The sequence below is a fragment of the Nesoenas mayeri genome, assembly GCF_963082525.1.
Source record: "Nesoenas mayeri genome assembly, chromosome: 2".
NCBI classification, from domain to species: Eukaryota; Metazoa; Chordata; class Aves; order Columbiformes; family Columbidae; genus Nesoenas; species Nesoenas mayeri.
In genome coordinates this window covers 89,474,651-89,498,266 of record NC_137543.1, presented here as the reverse complement: position 1 = coordinate 89,498,266, position 23,616 = coordinate 89,474,651, and the positions used below count along the sequence as shown (strand labels likewise).

Here is a 23,616-nt window from a genome sequence, read left to right as displayed (position 1 = left end):
ATTAAGTTGCTTGGACAAGGGTATTGAAAACACGGCACACAAGGGCTCAGCTGGCTGAGGACATATTGATGGAGCTTCATCACACACTTTGTTTCCCTGAGCTTAGGGAATTAGGGAACAAGGACCAGATATAAGAAGTCACAGAAGGAGCAAATGCAAGGAGAGCCATCTTAGCGAACACACACATAAAAGATATAACAACAGCAAAAGGTGGTAGCCAGTAGGTGGTTATGTAAATGAAAACAAAAATCCTTGTTTTCTAGTAAGACAACTCTTATTACTTTCAACTATATGTTAAGAAAGATTTCAGCTATGAACTACCCGTTACTTGCAAAAAACATCATAGCATCTCTTTAGTACAAAATGGCAACCCATCAGAAGAAATAATTTGGTAACAAACCAAAACAAACGCACAGAGTGTGGGTTTCTGTTTGTGTTTTTTGACTACACCACACCCATACGGAAATGCAGTTTTGTTTTGCCAAATGAAACAGATGCCTACCATCATCACGGCCAGACTGAAAGCTGCTGCCCCTTTTCAGTGAAGCAGTTTGACTGAGATGGCCAATCGGTGATGGACGCACATCACTGTCTAGGTCTAACATGGGGCTGTGGAGCAATGAGTTGCCTAGGGACAAAAGGAAAAAAAGTTACAGTGATTTTGTACATCAATTGACTGCATGCAGAATTCTAATTTAACTCAGATGTGATACAAGACAAAAGTTATCAAGCAAAAACATTCTTAACCTTGCTTATTTAGACTGTTCATCTACATCAATGCTACTCAATAACACCACTATTGACTCCTGCAACAAAGCCAAAACCACAAGTACCATGTGGGAAATACCATTCTTTGGTTTGTGTGTTTATCTGTTTTTACATTAATTAATGCCCTACACTTAGCTCCTTAAAAGACATGGACAAATATGTATTTATGCCACTAGTGACACAGCACACAATATTTTTTCTGGTGTGTACCAAAATATATGTTTCAACAGCAAATGTTTCCTATGCCTCCAGCTAAGGCAGTAAAGGACAGAGCGTTCAGCTACTTCTTAGCTGTTTGACCTCTATAGAGTTCAGGTAGAAAGAGTCCATCCATCACGAAGCACATGAACTAATGGCACTGTATGCTTGTGCATGTTTGTAAACCACCCCGTACTTATCCATATCTACAGACAGGCAAAATATTTCCCAGTGTATCAAATAATTATATTTTTCTTTAGGTACCTGTCCATATTTCGATCACTATAAGCAAGTCCTAAGCAATGATCTAATCTGATGGAGGTGGATAATTAAGAGTCTAACATACATTTTGGAAAACAACCATACAATAATGAGCAGACCATGAAAATTTTTTAATGTTCTGGACACTGCCAGCGCCTCTTCTAAAGACTAAATTGCTGCTTTATGCATTTCACCTTGCAGATACATTTCTGAAAGTAACCATCAAAAATTATTTTGGCATTGGCCAACTGAGCTGTAACAGCTAAACTTAAATGAATCACAGTTCACAGAATTATAGAACAGCCCAGGTTGGAAGGGGCCTTGAAAGATCACCTGGTCAAATCTTTTGTGGGAATGGGAGCCTTGAGGAGATTATCTAGCACTTTGTCCAGTTGCATCCTGAAAACCTCCAGTGATGGGGACTCTACCACATCCCTGGGGAGGTTACTTCAGTGATCGATCATTCTCACAGTAAAAAAACAAAAACAAAACAAAACAAAACAACAACAAAAACCCCCAACACTTTTCTTATATGGAGATTAAACCTCTCCTGGTAATTCATGCTGAGTTTTGTAGTGAGAATCTCAGCATTTGAGTTTATCTTGCTTGATCACTTCCATCAATACCCATATCCACTTAAAATAACAGGAAGGACACACAGTAAGAGCACCAGCTGCAACACTGCAATACTCATATTCAAGAATAAAACGAAGCAATTGGGATTTGAAGAATATTTATTCTGAATTTATGCTGCTCTTAGACCAGGATGGTAGTAAAGATATACTTTAACTAGTATATAAAGATATAGTAGTCACTTCAGCTGCTGAGGCTTAAAGAGTAATATTAAGTACTGTGAAACTTATCACAAACTTCCAATAGGTGACAGCATTGGGTTTTAGTTCCTTTTGAAAGAAGATCCTCCTCCCGTAATTCTTTAATGGCTTTTAAAGAGCTTTCCTGTGGCCTATCACTGTGGCATCGGCATTACTGAGCTGTTAGCTCCTCCATTCATCTTAGTACTGTTCATACTATGATGCACCTAAGTAAAGGGATCCAATTTGCTACATCATTCACAATTGTGGCAGACACACTGCCTTAACTGACTTGGTGAACCCATCCATGCTACCTTTAGCCTGCATTATAATTCTGTTCACTTTTTAACTCCTACACCACTTATTAAAAAACCTAATCTTTATGACACCTTTAAAATTGTTGAGTTTTCAGCAATATGGAATCCACTGCAGTGATTTCAGTGTATTATCCACCATCACAGACAAGATCTACAATGAGTTGAGCAAGAATTTTGGGAAAGATTTTTTCCTTCTGAACAAGCTAAAAATACAAAATAATGAGAAAAGTAAAAAACTAAAGCTTTCAGATTTTTTTGAAGTATGTATGCTGCAAGTGAAAGGAGTTAATTATGGACATGTATTATGCAAATACTTATACACAGCAGAAACCTGTGTAAGGTCACACATAAGCAGTACTTACAATTTAAACATCTATGACTTCTAAAACATATCTTAAATGTTGTAAATTTGCAGTAATTAACTCCTGTGAAAACATTACAGCAACCTTACATAATGAAGTAAAACCAAAACAAATTAATTCTTCTCCAGATTATTAAAAAGCACTCATTCAATATTTTATAGTTGCTACCCAGAATAAAAATAAAATTGTATAGAAGACCCTGAGAAATTTTAAGTGCCTCACATAGTTCTTGGGCTTCCCTAAGAACATATCTGTGTTTTATTTGGCCAGAAAAAACCCACAAAAACATATGTCAAAAAGGGCAAATCAGAATTGTTACAGGCATTGCTAGTTAAAACATACACTAAAAAAATCCCCAAGAGTGCAGCAATGCTATTTTTACAAACACTACGATTAAAAAAAATAATGATACACCAAAACTTCTCTCTTTGATGTCTTCACATAGAATTTAGGTTCTCACCTTTCAAACACCTTGTTAATATGAGGAATTTCTTCTAAAAATGACAGTGCCAATTAAACCTCAGAATTAAGAAAACCAGACACACTTACCAAAACATCTTAGTGTGAATTAGTTCAATTAAAACCATTTGCTTGAGGGAGCTGAAAACGTGAAAATTTTGTATTTCTGCTGATACACTAACCCCACACTACCCAAATGGTTTATATATTCACCAGCAACAGAAAACATGTAAAGAATACTCTCTTGTTCCACCAGAAAAACCACATCATCAGTTTGCAGCCATACCAGGAAAAGAAAGTTTAATGTGAACTAATTTCTTAATTGGTTGTCTTGCATTACAAGCAAGTATAACACAGCAGCAGGGAACTACAACAGCTCATATACCCTCAGGACTAATAAACATCTGGACTATATTAGCAAAGCTGATCTTGCTTTCGACCTACCAGAAGATAGCGCTTGAAGACTGCACACTAACACATAAATCTTCTAAAAAGTGAGACTTAACTTACAAACAATCTTCCTCGCATCCCAACTCATTCCCTCTCTGGAGCCAGAAGCTTAAATTTAGCAGCATAATGTAATACAATGAATTAATATTAGTATGTACTGTAGACAATAATATTTATAAAACTAAATAAACTACCCAAAAAATAATTTACTGCCTATTCATTATTCGATTTGTGTACTATTTCTACATTCCTAGATCCTAAATATAGGACAGCAACAATCTCAAGTTTCAAGAAATTAACTTTTTACTGTGCTAACAGGTTTTAAGATGTTGTATAAATAGCATGAACAATACATTCCTGACAGATCTTCATTTTTTTAAAATGCACTGCATCTTTGAAGTTACAGAAGTATTTTTTTCCAAAATACAGCATCTACATGTAGCATATCTTTCAGTGACTCCAGTGCCAAGTGTATATTTAACCAAAGAAACACAGGAAAAATAAATGTACTACATTCTCTTCTTCTATCAGTCATGACAAACCAGAACTATAATTAAAGCCTTACTCTTACTACATTTACAACTGTAAAATCATGAGAAGACCAAATAAGAAGTTTTAAAAATCTTAACATTGCCTTTTTTTAAAAAGGATTTTAAAGGTTTCAACTTTTTGTGAACAGATATTTTGAAAGCATGTAGAATGAAATAAAAACATTCAGATACTGTATCAAATATAAATGGTTCAACAGCTTTGTTCAGGACCTGTTCTACCACAGTAAGATCTCACCAATATAAGGATCTAAAAAAATAAGTGCAATGCTTTTTGAGGTCATTTATTTAATTTGTGCTTTCACTTTCTGTAAATCAAAAGTCACGTGTGCTGACCCTTAATTGCAGGTTTACTCTAAGTTTATCAGTACTGGAGTTGTTACAGGGTGTTTACATGCTGACAGGACTTATGGCTCATGTACATACCACGACCCCATTTTTTGTAATGTCACATGTATGCTCTTGGCACGCAGCATGTTACAGCCTCCATTAAAAAGACAACCAACATGAAATTTGCTTAAATCAGGTTTTTCCATGATCTGCAAAACCAGTCAATGATTTAAATCTTTAAAAGCAGCTTTTCTTTCATATTTTAAAGTTATTACCAAACCGACTGTAAAAATTGTTCTGGAATACCCATCGCTCCGGTACTCTGCTTGTTTATTCCCTCCCTTGCAGCCTGACGGGCAGAGGTTTCTTGTGGGAGTCACACATCTCCCGCCTCCCTCCCATAACCCAGCCTCAGCCACTGTAATTCTGCCAGCCTGGCGCATCACTTATATGACATTCAGCTAAAGCTTTTTACAAAAGCTACTGGGTGACCAGGGGATAATACAGTGCCAGTACTTTTTGCAGTGACAAAGAAAATTGTTAACAAGTGACCAGCCTCAGGCTGAATAGTTTTTCAGTGTAATTTTCCATGGTAATTCAAACACCAGTTATTCCACAGACTGCATGCATATAGACAGCGTGTATATGAGCAAGATTAAATGAAATAAAAGACCCTACAGATGTGCAACCAGGTGAATACAGTTACTGTACTCTTTCATCCATTATATATCCTACAGTGAATTTTCTCACAGGCTACAATAGCGAGGGAAGGCTGATCTATAGCCTCTAGACTCTCTGAAGGGCGACAGACTTCCTTACCACCCTTAAACACCTTTGAACATTTTTTCCTGCTCACAGCGGGTCCTTGTCCTGTGCTGCAGCCTGACCACCCACTGCTGCTTGTTGACCAAACAGCGCCTGGAGCCTGCACAGACACAACCAGGCTGAGATTCCTTTCAAGGACACCGCATTGAGAATTTCAATTTGTCTAGGCAACAAATTAGGCAAGCAGGAGAAATTACCGAAAAATTAACCTGCTCAACAGATGAACGACTGCATTTTATTCTTTTTCTTGAGGACTTTTGTTCTTCTAACTGTGCATTTATTAGGAACCTGACATTTTTCAATGATTGAGAAGAAAATGGATTGTATTTCCAGCAGACAAAAGAGTGCAAAAGATTGAAATTGCTGCACTTTATGGAAAGAATGTTTTTGGAATACATTTTAAAATTAATGCTTTTTTAAATCTTAAGGCTAGTCTTCATTATACTAAAAATATTTATAATAGAACTATTTTTCAGTTTACCACAAAAAGGGTAATAGGACCTATTATATCCAGTGGTGTTCTAAGTATTTCACAGCCTAAGAGTAATCCTTATTGTCCATCCTGCAGGCCAAAAAAATACTGAACAAAGAGCCAAACATTTCAATTCAGTACATAAATAAAAATGACGTCATTTTACCAGCACTAGCTCCAGTGGACATCAGCAACTTTGAAAACAACCTGCTTTTACTTAACTGCCCAAATAAGGAACTAAAAGACTAGAGCAGACACCAAGGCAAACTTCTGGTCACAGAAGAGTTTTGCTTTATCTTCAGAAGTAATAATCTTATCAATTTTCATTTTAAACTATCTGTGCTGCTTTCTAATCACAATATTTACTGTTTCAATAATACTCTAAATATTAAAGTATTATATAAAACATTACATAAAATGAGAACGTCCCCTGCACTTCTGAACATGTCAGATTCTACCAAAAACTATAAATAACAGCAAAGTTACACATATGGGTAATAAAATAAGAAAACAAATCCAGTGTCAAATTTGTACTGATTAATTTTTAGTCTTTTTATTTTTTTCTTTTAATTAATAACCCATTAAGGGTTTGCTTGACATCTGCTGTCAAAAGGGTATTTCTGCTACGGACAGGGGATGTGGTTTAGACATGAAATAGCTCCCAGCTGCAAGAAGTCTTCTTCCAGATGTACAGTAAGCAAAGGCAATGGAAGAGAACCAGCTGCTAAGATAACAAATTGAAAAGGCCCTTTTGACACAAGCCTTGCCGGCCTGTCTGATCTAACAAAGATAGATCATTCATTGCAAGGTGAATAGAATCTCAGTGTGCCATATAAGAAAGAACAACACGGTCTAAGCATCCATCTCTCTCCTTCACGCAACGTACAGCTGCTGTCACTCTGGCACAACAAAACTCTGCATAGTTTTTTACAATATCTGGAGAGCTGTGCATCACATTCTGAGTGCTGCAATTTTTTTTTTTCCATCAATAAGAACTGCAACAAAAATCACAGTGATCCAACTAGTACACTCTTGTTTTGAGAACTGTCTCTATTTTGGGAACTTCAATAAGTTGTATATTATACATCTTGCAACACAAAAGAGCAGCAGAAAGATCACACTACAACTGTGTTAGTGTTTCCATTTACAGTCTTAGTTTCTAAAGGGTACAAACAGATAGCTTGCTTGCAAAAAATGTTACATATCTCAGAAAGGTCTGTTAAGAAATTAAGACTGTTTCAGTCAGTTTGATGATAACTGGATGACAGTCCCTGTCCATGTTAGCTCAAAGTATCATGAAACCTACTAAGGCACTATTAAAGTCTAAGCGAATAACCATTGGCCACACAGAAGAGAGTCTTAACCTCCACAGCTTCTTTCCCTGATACTCATGTTAAGAATCTCCTTGCTTAACTCATTTTGGCTATCTGCCCAGAGCCCCAGGCAAATTTTAAACTAAACCTCATTTATTTACATTTATTTTCATGTCATTTTACGTCATTATATCCCCCATGTTTCCTGCGCTCCAACAAGTCTGGGAAGCATAAACCATAGTGAAAAACTACAATCATGCCCCGATAATAAGGCAATTGCAAAGTAAAGTCAAAAATTACAAATACATAAAATCTTAATTGAAGGAAATAATTTACTATCCAGGTACCACGTTTAAAAGTCCACAGACTTCTACAAATCCTAAGTTCAAAGTTCAGAAGAAGCTATTCAGACTTTAGCCAATACAAGGCATAAAATACCAGCATAATTCAGTTCATCATTCAACTATCTCTTGCTAGAGATGTAAGAAATTTTGTTTTGAGGGAGCACAGTCTTCTTCCATGTTGAGCTTTATATTCAGAGCCTTCAAAATGCTCTTTTTCCTGTCCATTCAGCCTCATGAATCTCCTTCTCTCTAATACATCTACATATTAAGTAACCACAGCAAAGTGGCTTTGCCTACTTCAGGTCCTTGCAGTGGGGCAGCAAAAGCGGGATGTGATCAGATTTATGAAGGGAATTCAACAACGCTTCAGGAAATGACTTCATAACCATAAAAAAAAAGGTTTCAAAAACAATAAAAGAGCGCAACTGCCTATTCCATTAGTGATGCAGATAAATATTAAATAGAAAAAACCAAGAAGTTAATAAATCCCATATCTACAGCTGCACCTTTAATGAAAAAATCTGACCATCAGGGAAGCAGAAGAACGGCTTTGTGATTTGGGCATCCCCTGTACTGTCTCATGCTTCCACTCTGACTTTGGCTGTGTGATCTCTTTGTCCTGGCTGCTCATACTTCAGAGCACTTCAGAGCAGGAGAAATTTTTATCTGCCATCATACATACATACATATCCACTCTTTAAAACACAAAGGCCTGGATTCCAACAGTTTCTCATAAAATGAACATCAACTGCCTGCATTTTTTTTTTTACCTCACAAATGAGGAAGGTCTGCTATGGCTATACAGAGCAATTTGTCCTGACTGCCATTACTAGGGGGCTGGATGGGATGACATATCACTAAATGTCTTAAAGGAGATAGGAGAATATGCTATTTCTATTATAAGAAAATGAAATTATTTCACTTGTAATGACTAAAAGATTAACCTCCTACTAGTATGGAGACAACTGGGGCAGTTTTGTACAGAGAGCACACTGTTGGCTTATGATATCACTGACTTAAATTTGAAGTAAGTTCTCCTCAGAATTCACTTAGATGAATTTCCCTTGCTGGATACATCATGTCCAGCAAATAGTTTTTTTGAGAATAATTTTTTTAACAATCAGCTACAAAAATCCTGTCCAGAATGTCTGAGTTTTCAATAACGACTTTTCCAAGTAAGAAAAGCAAAGGCTTTCATCTAATTCCAAATCCATTTCAGGTAGTAAAATTCATTAACGATTCACAGCACAGCCCTGCATTGAAAACTAATAAAATAGCAGCAAAATGCTTTGGCATAAACTCAGTCAAAACTTGAAAAATCGTGCACAAACACAAAAATAGATACAATCTGCTACTGAGGTTTAAGTTTACTGTGCTGAAAAGTTTTGACTAAGTCAGTTTGAATGCACAGGTTCACAGTCAGAAGAAGAATGAAGCTAAGGAAAGCAAGGAACTGTTGATATGTTCAAGGTGGAACTGTAATTGCTGTCTGCTTATTTCAGCGTACACAATATGAAGACTACCATCTGCTAGAAACAACGTCTGTTATCCCTGTTGAAAAGGGTAACCTAGAAAGAAATTTAATGCCCTTTTCATCATAGTATCAACCTTACAACCCACCTCTTCCTCCAAATGCTTGATATACAAAATAATCTTTTTTGGAAGCACGTTTGAACTGGAAGAGTCTAATGTTTGAAAATTTATTACTATTTTCTCTTACAAATAACCTGTGAATTTATGAACACATAAACCACATTTCTGACTTGTTTAAGTTGATTAGATTGCTCCAAGTCTAGCATAATCAATTTTATATCTATGAGTAAAAGCCCACAGTTTTCCTCTTTGAAAAGCATACATCTATTGAAGTAGATTAAAATACATTCCATACTTCTGATCACAATCACCTTTATTCTACTTGGCAGTTAATAGCAATTCTTCCAAGTTTTGTTTTTTCCTTCTCCTGTCTGGTGTATGCCAAAATTAAAGATCTATGGAAAGGAAAAAAACACATTCAGCAACCTCCCTTTGTCCTACCAGATACTAAGTGAGAAATTCTATCAACTAAGATCAATTATTGAATATTTTACAATGTATCCTAAAACTACATTAGTAATGATCACATAAAAGGCTGGAAGAAAACTACTGAAATTTGATGAGTTCTTTAATAGAAGTGATAATATATTAGTATTTGTTTCATATATGCACTAACTATTAACTATTCATACATACTTTTACCGGGCATTCAAGTTATTTAAATTCCCTCTTCTGTGAGCCAAAAAAAGCTGCTAACATAATAGCCCCTTTGATATTAAGGCTGAGGTAATCAGATTTGTTGCAAGAAAAACACCACACTGGTTGAGATTTTCAAGGCAAGCCTAGGAATTTATACACGTTTTCCATTCATTTACTGGAGCATGCACTTCAAAATTATATAGAGCACTACAACAAAAAGGTCTGAAGCACTTAGTATCCTCATGCCCCTGTTTTTCTTGCTAAGAAGCTGAGAGATGGCTATATAACAATTTGCAAGTGAACAGAGAAAAAGCAAGCTTAGAACTGTTAACCACAGCTATTTTTGAGAGTTTTGCTCCTGACAGCTGTTATGTTGGTGGGTGGTGGTGGTCACAGCTCAGGGTTTTGCCGAGGAGAGAAGGTGGGGAGGTTTTGAAAACATTCTGAATTTTGACCAGAAGACCAAGAAACCAATCTGGTGTTCCAGCTGGTCCCACAGGACTCCACGTCATGTTGTGGAACAAAGACGGTTGGTAAGTGCTTTAAGCCAAAACGTACTGACATCACTGTCATATATGATGCACCCTGTGAACTCTATACCTGATGACACAACCTCTGCTAACAAGAGTTTAAGCCTCTTGCAGCAATTTTACAGCACATTTCTGCAGCAGTTCCAACTCTGTAAGGTTTCTGTGGTTTCTCAGAAGAGAACACCTTATTTGGTTTGGGATACACACACACTAGTAGTAAACATGGGAGTTACCTATAAGCCAAGAGAGACCAGATTCCAATATGCCTACTCATTTCAGAAATACCAGCAAACTCATTAAGAGTTCTGGAGAAATAAGGCATTACTCGTGATTTTCTAATTTAAAAATCGAGTTTTCAGATTTTACTACTGGAAATGCCAGGCCAATAGCCTCTCATCTACTCCCTTTTGAAAATACTCTAACGTAACAGACCATGTTAACTGGTAGCTAAATTGCTACCACACCCAAAAGCAATAGCTACAAGTGCACATTTCTTTAGGGAGCAACACTGGCAAAGTCAAAGACAGAATACAACTAAGTATTCATATTGGTCTTAATATAACCTGTCTAAATATTCAATTTGTCCAACTCCGAGGTCTGTGTCTGAACAGTGTAGCCTGAATTTTGAAACTGCACATGAACAAAGAACAAGAAACACTACATGTCAAGAAAATACAGATTATTCCACTATGCCCCAATGTCCTACATATCCATATACTAATGGCATATCTTGTGACAAAGAAATCTAACTGGCATATTCAGACAACAATCCAAACTTCATATGACCTCAAAGAAGAATTTCAAAAGGACAGTCAACTTCAGATGATTGAAATTTAATGCTTTTCCCATGTAAAGAGCTTAAAAGTTGTAAGTTAAACAAAAAGAAAAGTCCAACTGCTGTTTTGTTTTTATAATAGAATAAAGAAAAAAATACAAGTCTGTATTCAACTTCGTAAAAAGCTATCAAAATGGAGGGGAAAAACCCCCCATATCATTCATACACTAAAACTCGTCAAATAAAAGGCAATGCCAAATTCCAAAGTGTCACATATATATATGCATAAAACAAAAATATATCCTTGCCTTTTTGTTCTTTAACATAGCTCTCCTTACAGTTGTGCATGAGCTGCAGAATCCACTGATGTTGAGCACCAATGCACTGCCAAGCAGGGTCCCCAGGCGCATGAAGATCTGAAAGATATCTGTAAAACCCAGTCCAAAAATCACAGTTCTGACTTGACACACTGAAGGCCTCATTAAAACAGACCAAAGATGTATTAGAAACTACTTTTTCTTTTTTTTTTTTTAACTTAGTTTTAAAATTCAAGAATTGTTAAGATACACTCATACCCAATGCAAACACAAGCTTTGCATGCTCTATTCTTCATATAGCGTAGCAAAATTACATCAAAAAAACTTGTGGAAATAAACAAATTCATGTATATTTAATAGCACATTAATATGTATTTTCCGTGTGGCTCTAGTAAAGTACTCGGCAAACCAAGCTCTTATCTGCCAAGGCTGCAGTTCAGTACTGCATGTCTCACTTGGAATCAATGATGACATCTCAAGCACATAAAATATGGTATTTTTTTCCTGTTTTATATCTCCTGATTGTATCACCACATAACCTTACCAAGTAAACAGAGAAGATATTAATTTTTGGCAGCTCATTAAGCACACACATGCACTAACAAATGTAAACCAAGATCCTAGTGTGGTGTTTTGTTTTGTGGGTGTGGGTTTTTTTGTTTTGTTTTGTTTTTGTTGTTCTTGGTTTTTTTCCCATTAGGATGTGCAAACGGTCTGGGAAAAAAGAGGGAAGGAGAGATAATGAAAAGAATTGGGGCTTCTAATAAGCAGAAGCAAAACACCCTCTGTCTTTGGGGAAAGAGGAGTATTAGCAACCAGCTGTTGCGATTTTGAAGGGAACATAGAAGTATTACAGGCTAACATTTGGCATTCAACACTATCTGAGAACAGTACTTTCAAAAGAGTATTTTCAAAAAGCAGTATCTGCTATACTATTTAATGCGCTCCTTTCCATTCTGCATTAATGAGACTGAGGGCAGATTCAAAAATTCAAGATGCTGAAGGTGAAGTAGACTTATTTATTATTTTAAACAGTGTAGGGAATGTTTAACTTCTTCACAAAAGCTGCATTACTACAATAATGCCTAATTTTAATTAGGACCGTGTTGCAAAATTCTTATTTGAGATCTGTGTGCATCACTTGAACAAAAAATAAACTGTCAACATAGGACTGGTTGAATGGATAAGAACATGACACAACCCACCATTTGGACAGGGTGACATTTATAAATCAGGAGCTCAAGTCCTTCCTCATTGTTAAGGGGGACTTTATGCTTTGCTTAGACACAAAATTAAAAAAAAAAAAAAAAGAAAAATAACACTGGTCTTAGAAAAAACACATCTACTTGGCTGTTAAGTGATATTGTAAACTGTTTGTGAACAGTATAAAATACTTATCAGTGTAAATACCAGAATAAAGTGAGACGAAAATATGAATTGAAGTCTAATTATAAAGATAAACATTGAGCATCTGAGGGGTAAAACCACAGTATTTTGGGTCTTGCTCAGTCTTAGACATTGGAGACATACAAACCAAACATATAAAGGAAGAAAAACCATCATAAAAATAGCAGGGTTTATGCAAATAATTTTACAATTAGGGTTTTATTAATTTCCTCTTAGCTGAAGTGCTCTGAAGGAAGTTTTCTTCACACTTTGCCTCCAGAAAATTTACACTGCTAGCACACATTAGCATATCTGAAGTAGTGAAACTAATTCAATTGCTTTGTATGCTGGCATTCTGTTAATTCATTAGAAATAAATTGTTTGACAATTGTCTACTCCCTGCTCTCCTGCATTATATTATTTTACATGTGGAAATACATTTGGTAGTTACATTAACACAGTCTGCTTTGTCGTAGGCTGGGATATAGTTAAAGACTCAATACTTCAAGGTAAGGGGCCTAGAGAAAAACTACAATAACCAAAAACCAAACAAACAAAACCCCCCACAAACAAACAAACAAAACCCCCACAAACAATAAACTCATAATCAAACACCTATTCAACTCTGATTCTTCCAAAGAACGCTTAGAAGAGATCATAAGACTTGGCTTAGATAAAGAAGCTGCTCTTTAAGGTTTTCAAGACTGACATAGAAAGGAAATAGTAGTGTCTCCTTCAGAGATACAAAATGCTTAACTACTCACCTTAAAACACAATTCCAATAAATGGGCACTATTTATATAGCACTCAGAAGAATGAGAAGCACTCTACATAAATGTACACTGCCATTGTCTTCATAAACTAACACAAAGGGACCTAATATATCAATTCCACACTTATGTTCAACAGTGCCTGGTGAGTATACAAAACACTGAAGACCTCACATGAGTGTTCGAATTTTAAGAATGCTTCACATGCAGCATATTTGGCCAACATCTTTTAAGACAACTGAAAAAAGCACTCAGAATGTCAAGCCACACTAGGAGCCCTAGTAACATCCAAAACTCAAAAGCTCCCCAAGTAAAGCCATCACTTGTTCCAGAACACTGTAAAGTTTGAGTTCAAGGACTGTAAAGCAAGTTAAGGTCTACCAGTAGAAGAAGGTCCAGTCAACTCATGTCACTAGGCCTACAACAGACTTCGGCTTTGTGAATGGCAGAAAATCTAGGAATTTCAGTGAAAACTGGGGAACTGCTTCGTGTTCATGAAGTATAAATGAACTACACTATTTAGACTGAGTAGTAAAAGAGCCAAAACCAAATTTAAATGGCAGTTTGGATTAAAACCTCATTATCTGACTCAGGAGTACCAATCCACTGCCATTATTTATATAATCATAACATCTTAAATTCTCCACTTACAGCTTTAAAATTAGTATTTAAACCACAGTAAAAATAGTTACTACCCTATTTAGGAAACAGATTTAAATACACATCTAACATGATATGTCTGATGAAGACACTAGTCAGATTATTACCTTATATAACGTTTTTGATCATGTAACGTTGATGGAGTTTCAAGCAGCTTATCCAATAGAAGTTCTCTTAAAGCTTCAATTCTGGTTTCAACTTCAGCATAATCTAGAGGCAGGGAGGGGAAATAAATCCAATATGTGCCTTCAGCAGGGCTAGGAACTGAAAACTGTGTTATTTTTCTAGGACATCAGACACTTCTAGAGTTAATCTGGAAATCAATATAGCTCATTTTATAACAAGCCACATCTGAAAATCTTGTATACGACAGTTCTACAAAACAAGAAAACTGGACTTCCAAGTCTTTCCAACAATATGCCAGTGAAAGATACCTAAAGACACATTTTAATCACTGTAACTTCTTTTTTTTATGTACAGTTAATACCAAGCATTAACAAATAAATAAAATTGTCTATGATTTCATGTTCTGCTTTATATACTTCACTCAGAATACTTGCCAGAAATATTGTTTAGAGTAATTGGTTCCTAAAGATCCATAACTTTTATGGATTAAAATCCTTAATAAAACTCACATAAAGTTATTTAGACTACTATGTGCTTTTTAGCCTTTAAGTTGAAAAAAAAGAAAAGAGGCAAAATAATCTTACATTTTTTGAATACCTGAACCTCTGTCTTTCCGAAGAGTGACTTGGCTTTTTCGTAGTCATTAATAACTACATCATAATCACCCTTAAAAAAAACAAAACAAAACACACAAAGAACAAACATTTATATTTGTAAAGAAAAGGGCAACAGACTAATTTGAGCAAATAGCAAAGTATTTTTAAAGGATTATACCTTCTGGATATTTCTTTCAATATTCAAAGGAAGGTTGAAAAGAAATTTAAAACGTTGAAGAACATTAAGTGCATTCCTCGTTGAATCAGCTTTATCCTTGCGACCCAGAACTTCCTGGAATAAAGTATCTGCTGTGTTACTGGCTCCTATTTTAAAAAGGACAAAAATAAGAGAAAGAGTAAGTAATTAGTTCAAATGACATACATATTTTCCTCATTTTAATGAGTCATTCAACTTTTTTAAGAGCAAATGAGTAATTATTGCTACATTTCTATAGTTTAGTTCAACTGTGTTAACATTTTACAACTGATGAAATACTATTTCCAAGTGAACCACTTAGCATTTTAATGTGGTAAGACCTCTGTGCAATTAAAAACAATCACTCTTTCCTATTTCAAATGCTTAACTTTGCTGCAGATATTTTAGTTTGCTTTGGCTCCAGATCCACATTTTACAACTAAATTATGCATCTCAGGATATGGAAAAAAGCCATAGAAAGGTGTTTTTTGTTTTTGGGTTTTTTTTTTTCACAAAAGTATAATTTCATAAATTAATGTCATAGCTTTAAGAGTTATCACAGGCTTTTGCAAACACCGGTTTTGTGTTTTCAAATTAAGTCTTCAAAATCATTAACAACATTTTATATTTAAGTGAGTCACTTAGAAGTACCCATGATTAAATCACAGACAATAGCATAACAGAAAAAAAAAAAATCTAACTAGCTGGTCACGAATACAAATAGAACAATAGAACGAATACAAATTGTCTTCACATTTCTTTAAAAGTCTTACTGGCATCATCGCATACAGGATCAAGCCTTGGTCAACCATTTCAGGCAGTTAAGTTTCTATACTATCTGGGAATACTCTTGAGTAAGTACATTAAATATAGCCTTAAAACCTTTTCTATGCAGACTAAAAAGCATTCTATTTTGTAATATGGATAATTTCTTAACACAGAATAATACAATTGAATTTATAGTAGGGAAGATTTACAATGCATGCAAATATTTGCATTTTCAACTTGTGACTTATTTTTAATTAACAAAAAAAAAAAAAAAGAGAAGTGGAACTGTTTTAACCTTTTTGATCATTGCATGTAGAAGTTTCTACTTTATCTGGTCTAGTGACTATACTTTAAGCAAAGATGAAAAAAATTACATCAGTCTCACTGGGTGGCTTGCATGCCATTTTCTCTACTCAACACTGTGGGTGGCCTGCTCATGTTAAAAGTAGTCTTTGTAAAATAATTGTTATATCTAAATAATGTTTAAACTTTGTTGAAATTTTGAAGCCTTGAAGTAAAAAAAGTTTTGTCAGGATAGCTATTTCTGCTGCATACTATTTAGCATAGATTACTTTAATCCATTAAGGAGAAATACACAATGAAAACAGCTAGCTGGATATTTAAATAGAGACCACTGATAAAGTACAATTTTTCTCTTGAGATTATGATAAATGCTTGTTTGGTAAATCCTTCTAGTAAGTGACACGTTCTTTTTTTTTTTTTTGTTAGAATTCATATGTTTCTTGTCCATACTTTTAACAGCCAAGAAGCAATGTCCCCTATCTGGGAATTAAAGTTATATTCTCAACTCATTTTTTTTTAATTCAATGCAAATGTTTTTAAAAGGCAGTTCATAACTGCAGGAATAGCACAATGATTTCCATCTTTAGTTTAAAACTACACACATTCATCTCTTCATTAATTAATTTCCTATAGAAATCCTCAAGTCAAGTGAATTATTTTACTTTTTTTCTACGGGCGCTTTTTTCTGTTTTACATGGAAATTGAAATATATCAAATTAATGAAATTAATGAAATTCAGTACTTCATGGAAAATAGGTCTGCCTTTTTAGACTTTAAAAAATATTATACATTTTCTTCCCTCCTCACGCCTTTACATCCTTTCTACATTAACAGTCTTTGTATCTTGATTACTGACAAATAATCTAAACCTAAATAAAGTCCACGGATAAAAACTCAGGTCCTATATTGACTAATGATGTTTTCAAAACAGATGATTTATCTTCTATGTGCATTTTTTTTTACTTCAAAATAAAGCTCTTGTTATCCAACAGTTGTCTTTCATAGAACATTACAGAACCACCACATAATGGAATTTGATTGACCTCCTTTAAGATACAATTCTTCATGAAATTCATTATAGCACACCATATACTTTTTATAAATAATAGCTTGTTTAGCAATTAAATTTAGCAAAAACTCTAAATGTTTATAATTTTGCCTATAACACTAGACCATGCTTCTAGTAACCCCTGCTATTTCAATCCAATAATTTGGCACACTCTTAACACACATTCGGATGCCACGAAAAACATCCTTATTCTTTGGAGTTTGTAATCAAGCTCACAATGCCAATTGTCTCTCAAAATATGCACTTACAGTAAATGTAAAATTCAACTACAGACTTGAAGTCATTTTTGAAAGCAGGTCCTGTTACTCATGGATTATAGAAGCTTTTCAATGGTCAGACAAGAAACAAAGCTTTGATCCTGAACTACTTTGCATAATATTATTTACTCTTTTTAAATCCTTGTATTCCTACTTCCCTCCCACCCATCATGACTTGCAAAGTATCAAGAGGAAAAGGGGCCAATTCTTTTCACAACAGAACCAAACTTAATATAATACCACTCTGAAGCTCCTGGCACAAGTTCCTCTATAGATCCAGCTTGAAAAAGACAGTCTGCATTATCTGCATACAGATTTTAGCCACCATTTATCAAACTAAACAGCTATTATAGGTAGGTATGTCTCATGTTAGCGTGTAGGAAAATGTCACAGACCTAAAATCTTGCTTTTTAATTTAAAATATGTCATCCAATTTTGTCAAAGGGAAAGTGCTCTCCAAGGAATCTGTGCCTGGTGCACGACATAGCACAAATACAGAACACAGAGCATTGTGGATTGCACCGGCAAATTTCAGCAAATGCTTTTTTTCTCCTGTTCTATATGTATCAAATATTCTGCACACACAGAGACACGTTAGTCTTTATATATAATGTGCGTGAGAGGTTTTTTTGTGTGTGCTTGGGTTTTTTGCATTCCAGACAACAAGATCGGGGAATAACAATGTTCAAGCTACACCTTTATTGTGAGCATTAATGAATCTCTACTGAAAAGAGCTAGCGCTGTTCACACACCCCCTGCTTTCTTTGTGCTCCCCATACAAAAACACACATACAGTCACTGCTTTCTTCATACAAGAGAAGAAAAACAGTGAACTTCCATGTCACTTTCTTGATTTCATAAAACACACTCAGACTTTCCAACACTGAGTCAGCTATCTGCATGTCATTCCTGCTTATTGATACAGCACTAAGGGAAACATCCCTTCCTCTGTGAAAAAAATCACAATGAAACAAAGTAAAATTATCTTGGCAGAAATCCCAGAATGAAAAAAAAAGTAAATTTTTTGATCTGATGAAACACATACCGACGTGCAGCAAATTCAAGCCATCTCTCTCAATGCAACCTTACAGTTAATACAGAGAAACAGTAAAGAAATAACTGACAGCTTTTCAAAGTTTCTTAAAAGAATGTTAATTCCAAGTAGTCTAAATGGCAGCACATTAAGTGATAAAGATTCTGTTAACAGACCTTGTTATTGCAAACAGCTTTTTTTTTTTTTACCTCTTTTGCTCAGACTTCTTACAATCCTGGTATTTAGCTTTGCTCATCCTTCTACAGTTCTGACTATCCATACAGCTCCTGTTTTCTTTCTCCATTCAAAATTGAGATGCCACCAAAATTCATTTCAAGTAAATGCTCTAGAACATCTTTATTTTGGTATTTATTTTCTTTATTATCACAAACATTGCTGAAAGTCCTGGCAAAAGCTGCTACTTATTTCAAAAGGTGTACTATCACACCCTGAAATCACTGCCATCAGATAGAAACAGGTAGGAGACACTGTACCATTTTCTACTTTTCACCATATTCCTGGGAATATAGTAAAGCTTGTTAGAAAGTCTGAAGTCCATAAATAGTTGCTGCTGGAAGGACAAAACTTACTGTTCAGAACATTCTCCAGTTTTTGCGTCATGGATCCTTCTACTTTTTCCGTTCCATCCGCTTCCAGTTTTTGATGGATTGCTGGAATAAAGTGTCTAGTTAAAATGCAGAACATTTTAATAGGTGGGAATACATTACATCAAAGTGACACTTTTAAACATTTTACAAATTAAAAATAAAGTGTTATTTTTCTTGTTAGACATAAAAAATACAAACATGCTTCATGGCAGCAGAGTCTAGTGGAGGACAGGGCTTAGAGCCAGACATTGCAGAATTTTAACCATTACTTTAACACAGACTTCCTGTATCTTCTTGAACAAGACACTAATGCTCAAGGAAAAAAAAAAAAGAGGCAACACATGGAAAGAACAATCCCAATTAGCAATCACGCAGTACAAATGTTAATTCAATTTAGTATTTTAAAAAGCATCATTAAAACAAAATACTTCGGCTTTGTAGAGCAAAGTTTTTACACTGATCTCACCAAAAAGAGATTAGCAATAATTAAAGGGTAAAAAGAGTCATGGGGAATTTGGATAATCCCAAAATCAAGTGCTAAAACCCTCCCCTCACCAGTTGCTTGCATCAATAGAAATGTACTCTCAAAACACGCAATTTATGAGTATCTTGTTGCAACACACTGCATTACATAGAAGCATCACAGTGCCTTTGCTCAAAACCATATGAAAATGGAGGAGAGCTTGCCTTTTTTTTTTCTTTTTTGAAGATGCTATTTTTTCCTGTCCTAAAATGCCAAGAGCCTCAACTCGTTTCCACATCATATTACTAAAGGACATGAAATGTGTAGTATCAGCATTAAATTGTTGGTTTATTATAGCTTGTTTTTCAGGAAGAGGGCGATTTACCAGCATACCTTAACTACACCATACCACTCTGGAAATAGAAACAGTAAATGGAGTGTAGATACTCCTTTCTTCTACTCACTCTCTCCTACACACTCTTCCTTCCCTCTTCCTCTCTGTACAGTACAACCAGCATAGATCATATAGATTTTTTTTGAAGGTAGCATTTCTGTATACATGTATAGATTATACATGAAACAATTTTTAAAATATTATTTGCATTTTAAATTTTCAATCTGTTAACATATTTAAAATCCTCTCTATGAAATAGTCATCAGTTCCTGTAGCTTCAGACAAAATTAAGGCCCTAAAAAAACCTCGTACAGTTTCCTGCTGATTCTCAGTAGAATGAAGCTAAGCTACACTTGAAAACAGTGATGTTCAGTGCTTTGAAGAAAGTGAGCAATGATATATTTTAGCTCAAAACACAAATACAGTTTTGAAACCAGTTTCCCAGTAGTCCCGGTTTATCTTGTTTTGCTTTGCTTTGCATGGCAGAGCAACCCGAGTCCCTCAGCTGTATTCTTTTAAGACGAAACAAAACTAGAAGATGCATTCCATGAGTATATCTAATGTGCTCCAGGAGATACCTGGAATTCAATTCAGTGGGTGGTACCCGAACTAGTCTAAAGTACAGCCCAAACTGCCTATAACGTGCACATTCAGATGTCAGCACCTACTGGTTTTGGGATGAGAGAGATTTAAAAGGAAAAAAAAAAAAAAAAAAAAAGGGAAAATTCTATTATTTTCAAATATCTAAGTTTGACCCTTCAAATGGATCCTGCAGAAAGAATTTAAAACAGCTTTGCTTTTTTGAAAAGGCAAAAGCATCTTTTTGTCTTTGTTATTGAAGTCATTAGAGGGGAAAAAATAAATCTAATTTAGGACACCATATTTCTTAAACCAATCAACACTTAAATGAAATGAATTAAAACAGGTTCTTGCATATTTTAAGAAACAGAGGTCTATCTTAAAATATGGTGTGTCGTTAACCATAGCACATATTGTATATATGACACTACCTACAAGAATACCTCTACAACTTTATAACAAAAACATTAAAGGTTTTAATGATACTATTTCATTTATATACATTGGTTTCAGTCACAGGCAGCTAGTTACTAAACTGCAATTCATGTTGCATACTGAAAGGCAATTTCATCAGAATAGTAACCATAACATAAAACCAAATATTGCAAGTACTTTTGGAACCACATCAAAGTGTAATGATTTGAATTTAAATATTCTGAAAATATTGTACAAAGCATATTTTTGAAAGATACTTTCTAAACGGATGTGGATAAAAAACTAAGCTATATTTAAAGATTTTAAAAATTTAGTATTTTGGAACTATTCATTACCTAGCATTAACTGCTGACCAATGAACTGTTACATAATGTTACTCCTGAAGGGGACATACCTAAGAATTTCCAAGACGGAACATCTAAATCTCTACATCAAAGCACCTTTTATCACCAATATATGCCAAACACGATGAAGACCTCCTTTAATGTACAGAACAAGAAGTTTTGAAAACCAAGATTTACCATGTTAGCACATTCAAAAATGCCAAGTCATAAACTAGTTTTTTATACTGACAGCAGCTTATTTAGAAATTGCCTGATCATTAACCACTTCCTGAAAGTTTTAAAACACATCTCCAAAGCAATTCTCTTTCTCATGTCCTTTAGATAAGAATATACAATATCAGTACTATTCCCTTCTTTTCTTTCTAGAAGATGGAAGACCAGAATTTTTTTCACACTGGTATAATTTAAAGTTGGCAGCTTGGCATAAAGTATTTTAAATTCTTAGCTTGGAAATAGTGGTATTGGAAACCCAGGAAGAATAATTCCATTAAGCAAATTCATAGGTGTGTTCAGGCAGAGAAAAACACCTCAATGGCACAAAATATAAAAATAATACAAGGTATCAATTTCCAGAAAGGTGGAAAGCACTGTGGAGTAACAATAGAGGTATATTAAACATATGTAACTGGTAGTGTAAACAAAAAGGTATTTTTGAACCACTGTCTAAAATGAAGCATTTTAGGACATATTGAAGAAGTGTAGACCTACCTAAACTACTCTCTACTCACAATAGGATTTTCTGTATATCTTTCTGCCTGTTTAACATGCTACTTTGTGTACAGAATCTATTTTTACACATATTCAGATTTTGCAATAAGTACATCCATATGAATACCAAAGTTGAGTTACAAAAATAAAGTTTCAAGTTTTCATAGGGAAAAATGTTATGAAAAATACTTTATCAGAAAGTCTAACCTTACTTTGTATGCATCAACAGATTTTTAAAAAGCTAAGTACACGTCCCTTCCATGTGGACCAGACAAGAAGTCTCCAAGTTAGAAGTTTAGACAAGCAAAACTATGTGCACTCAAGAAAAATAGCCGTAGACCTAATCTGACTGGAAGGAATCCAGAGATACTCAAATTATTATTTTATCGTAGAGCACTAAACCCATGTAATGGTGAGATGGTGCTGTTTGGGACAATCCCCATTCTCATGCACCCACAGGCATCTTTTTACTGGACCTAGCAATCAAACAGCTGCAGGGCAGCCATAATGCGATGATTTGGTGGAAAACTAACTCAGTAAGTAAGAGATTTTTCTTTATTGACCAGTGACCTTGTCTAAATCTTGCCCCAGATGCACCACTGCAATACAATGGAAGAAGAAGGAGCAGATGGCCAAGGGCAGGTGGAAACCCACCCTACACCTCCCAGAGTAGCCAGCAGTGGAGATTAACTTCAACACAACTTCATATCCTCAACTCATCACTGGCTGCAGTAAGAAGAGCAAGGAGAAAAATTTAGGTCTTTGAAGACCTGAAATAAAGGATGGACAGGATATTTTTCTTGAATTGCCAGTTACTGTGGACTTACCTAATACAAGCTATACAAGTTGGAACAGCAGTTGGAAATTTAGGAGAGCCTGTTTACCATTATTGAGGAGCTCTACTGTGAGAAGCATACAATAAATAGAAATGACAGGTCCAGATGCTTCAGCTAAGGACAGAAAATTAACTGTATTTTGTATTATCTTCACCGATAAGTGTTCAAGTTTCCAGCTAAGTCAGAATATTTCAAAGGCTTGCAAAATTCAGAGCTGCAGTGAGATACTAACTAATAATAGTGAAGAGACTAAGTTTAGAGCTCACAGTCTCTAAACTGTGACTAAATATTACAGGATTGGTTATTTTTGGTCAAAACACATACAAATTCAAATCTGGCAAATAAGCCTTCGTACAGTCCTTGCAGTAAAATAAACTGCAATTAATACATTGCTGCTTGTGATGAAAACTATTTTATTTAATCTAAGGAAGGATACAGTTTTCTACTTGGCAACCATAAAGCTAACAAATTAAACCACACTTGCCAGGATCGTGCAGTTTTTGACTTGCAAATTTCATTCTTGATTTACTTATTAGACATTTTAAAAACACATTTTGAGATAGGCACCAAGAGTGGTATTCTCAAAACCTCCTCAGCCTAACTCAGGTCAAATTAACACAGAAGCAAGTTTTCTGCTATTTTCTGATTGAAGATGGCTAGAAATGCATTTGGTAGACCTGAAAATCTTACCTATTTCCACATAAATATAGTTAAAGAGAGGAAAAATAAAGTACCTGAAATGAATCAAACCCTTTTAGTCAGATGCAGAAAA

General features: G+C 35.0%; 1 protein-coding gene across 4 annotated transcripts in view; it reads right to left on the bottom strand.

The window, feature by feature from the left end:
* EXOC2 (exocyst complex component 2) overlaps nt 1-23,616 on the bottom strand; it is a 128,910-nt gene that overhangs the window by 62,750 nt on the left and 42,544 nt on the right. For all 4 annotated transcript variants that reach the window (XM_080340025.1, XM_080340026.1, XM_080340028.1 and 1 more), the window contains 6 exons: nt 19,068-19,148; nt 15,030-15,175; nt 14,840-14,921; nt 14,237-14,339; nt 11,305-11,423; nt 503-628 (listed from right to left, as the gene is read on the bottom strand). In XM_080340025.1, coding sequence (XP_080196151.1) covers nt 503-628; nt 11,305-11,423; nt 14,237-14,339; nt 14,840-14,921; nt 15,030-15,175; nt 19,068-19,148 — 657 coding nt within the window. The remainder of the gene's footprint in view (nt 1-502; nt 629-11,304; nt 11,424-14,236; nt 14,340-14,839; nt 14,922-15,029; nt 15,176-19,067; nt 19,149-23,616) is intronic.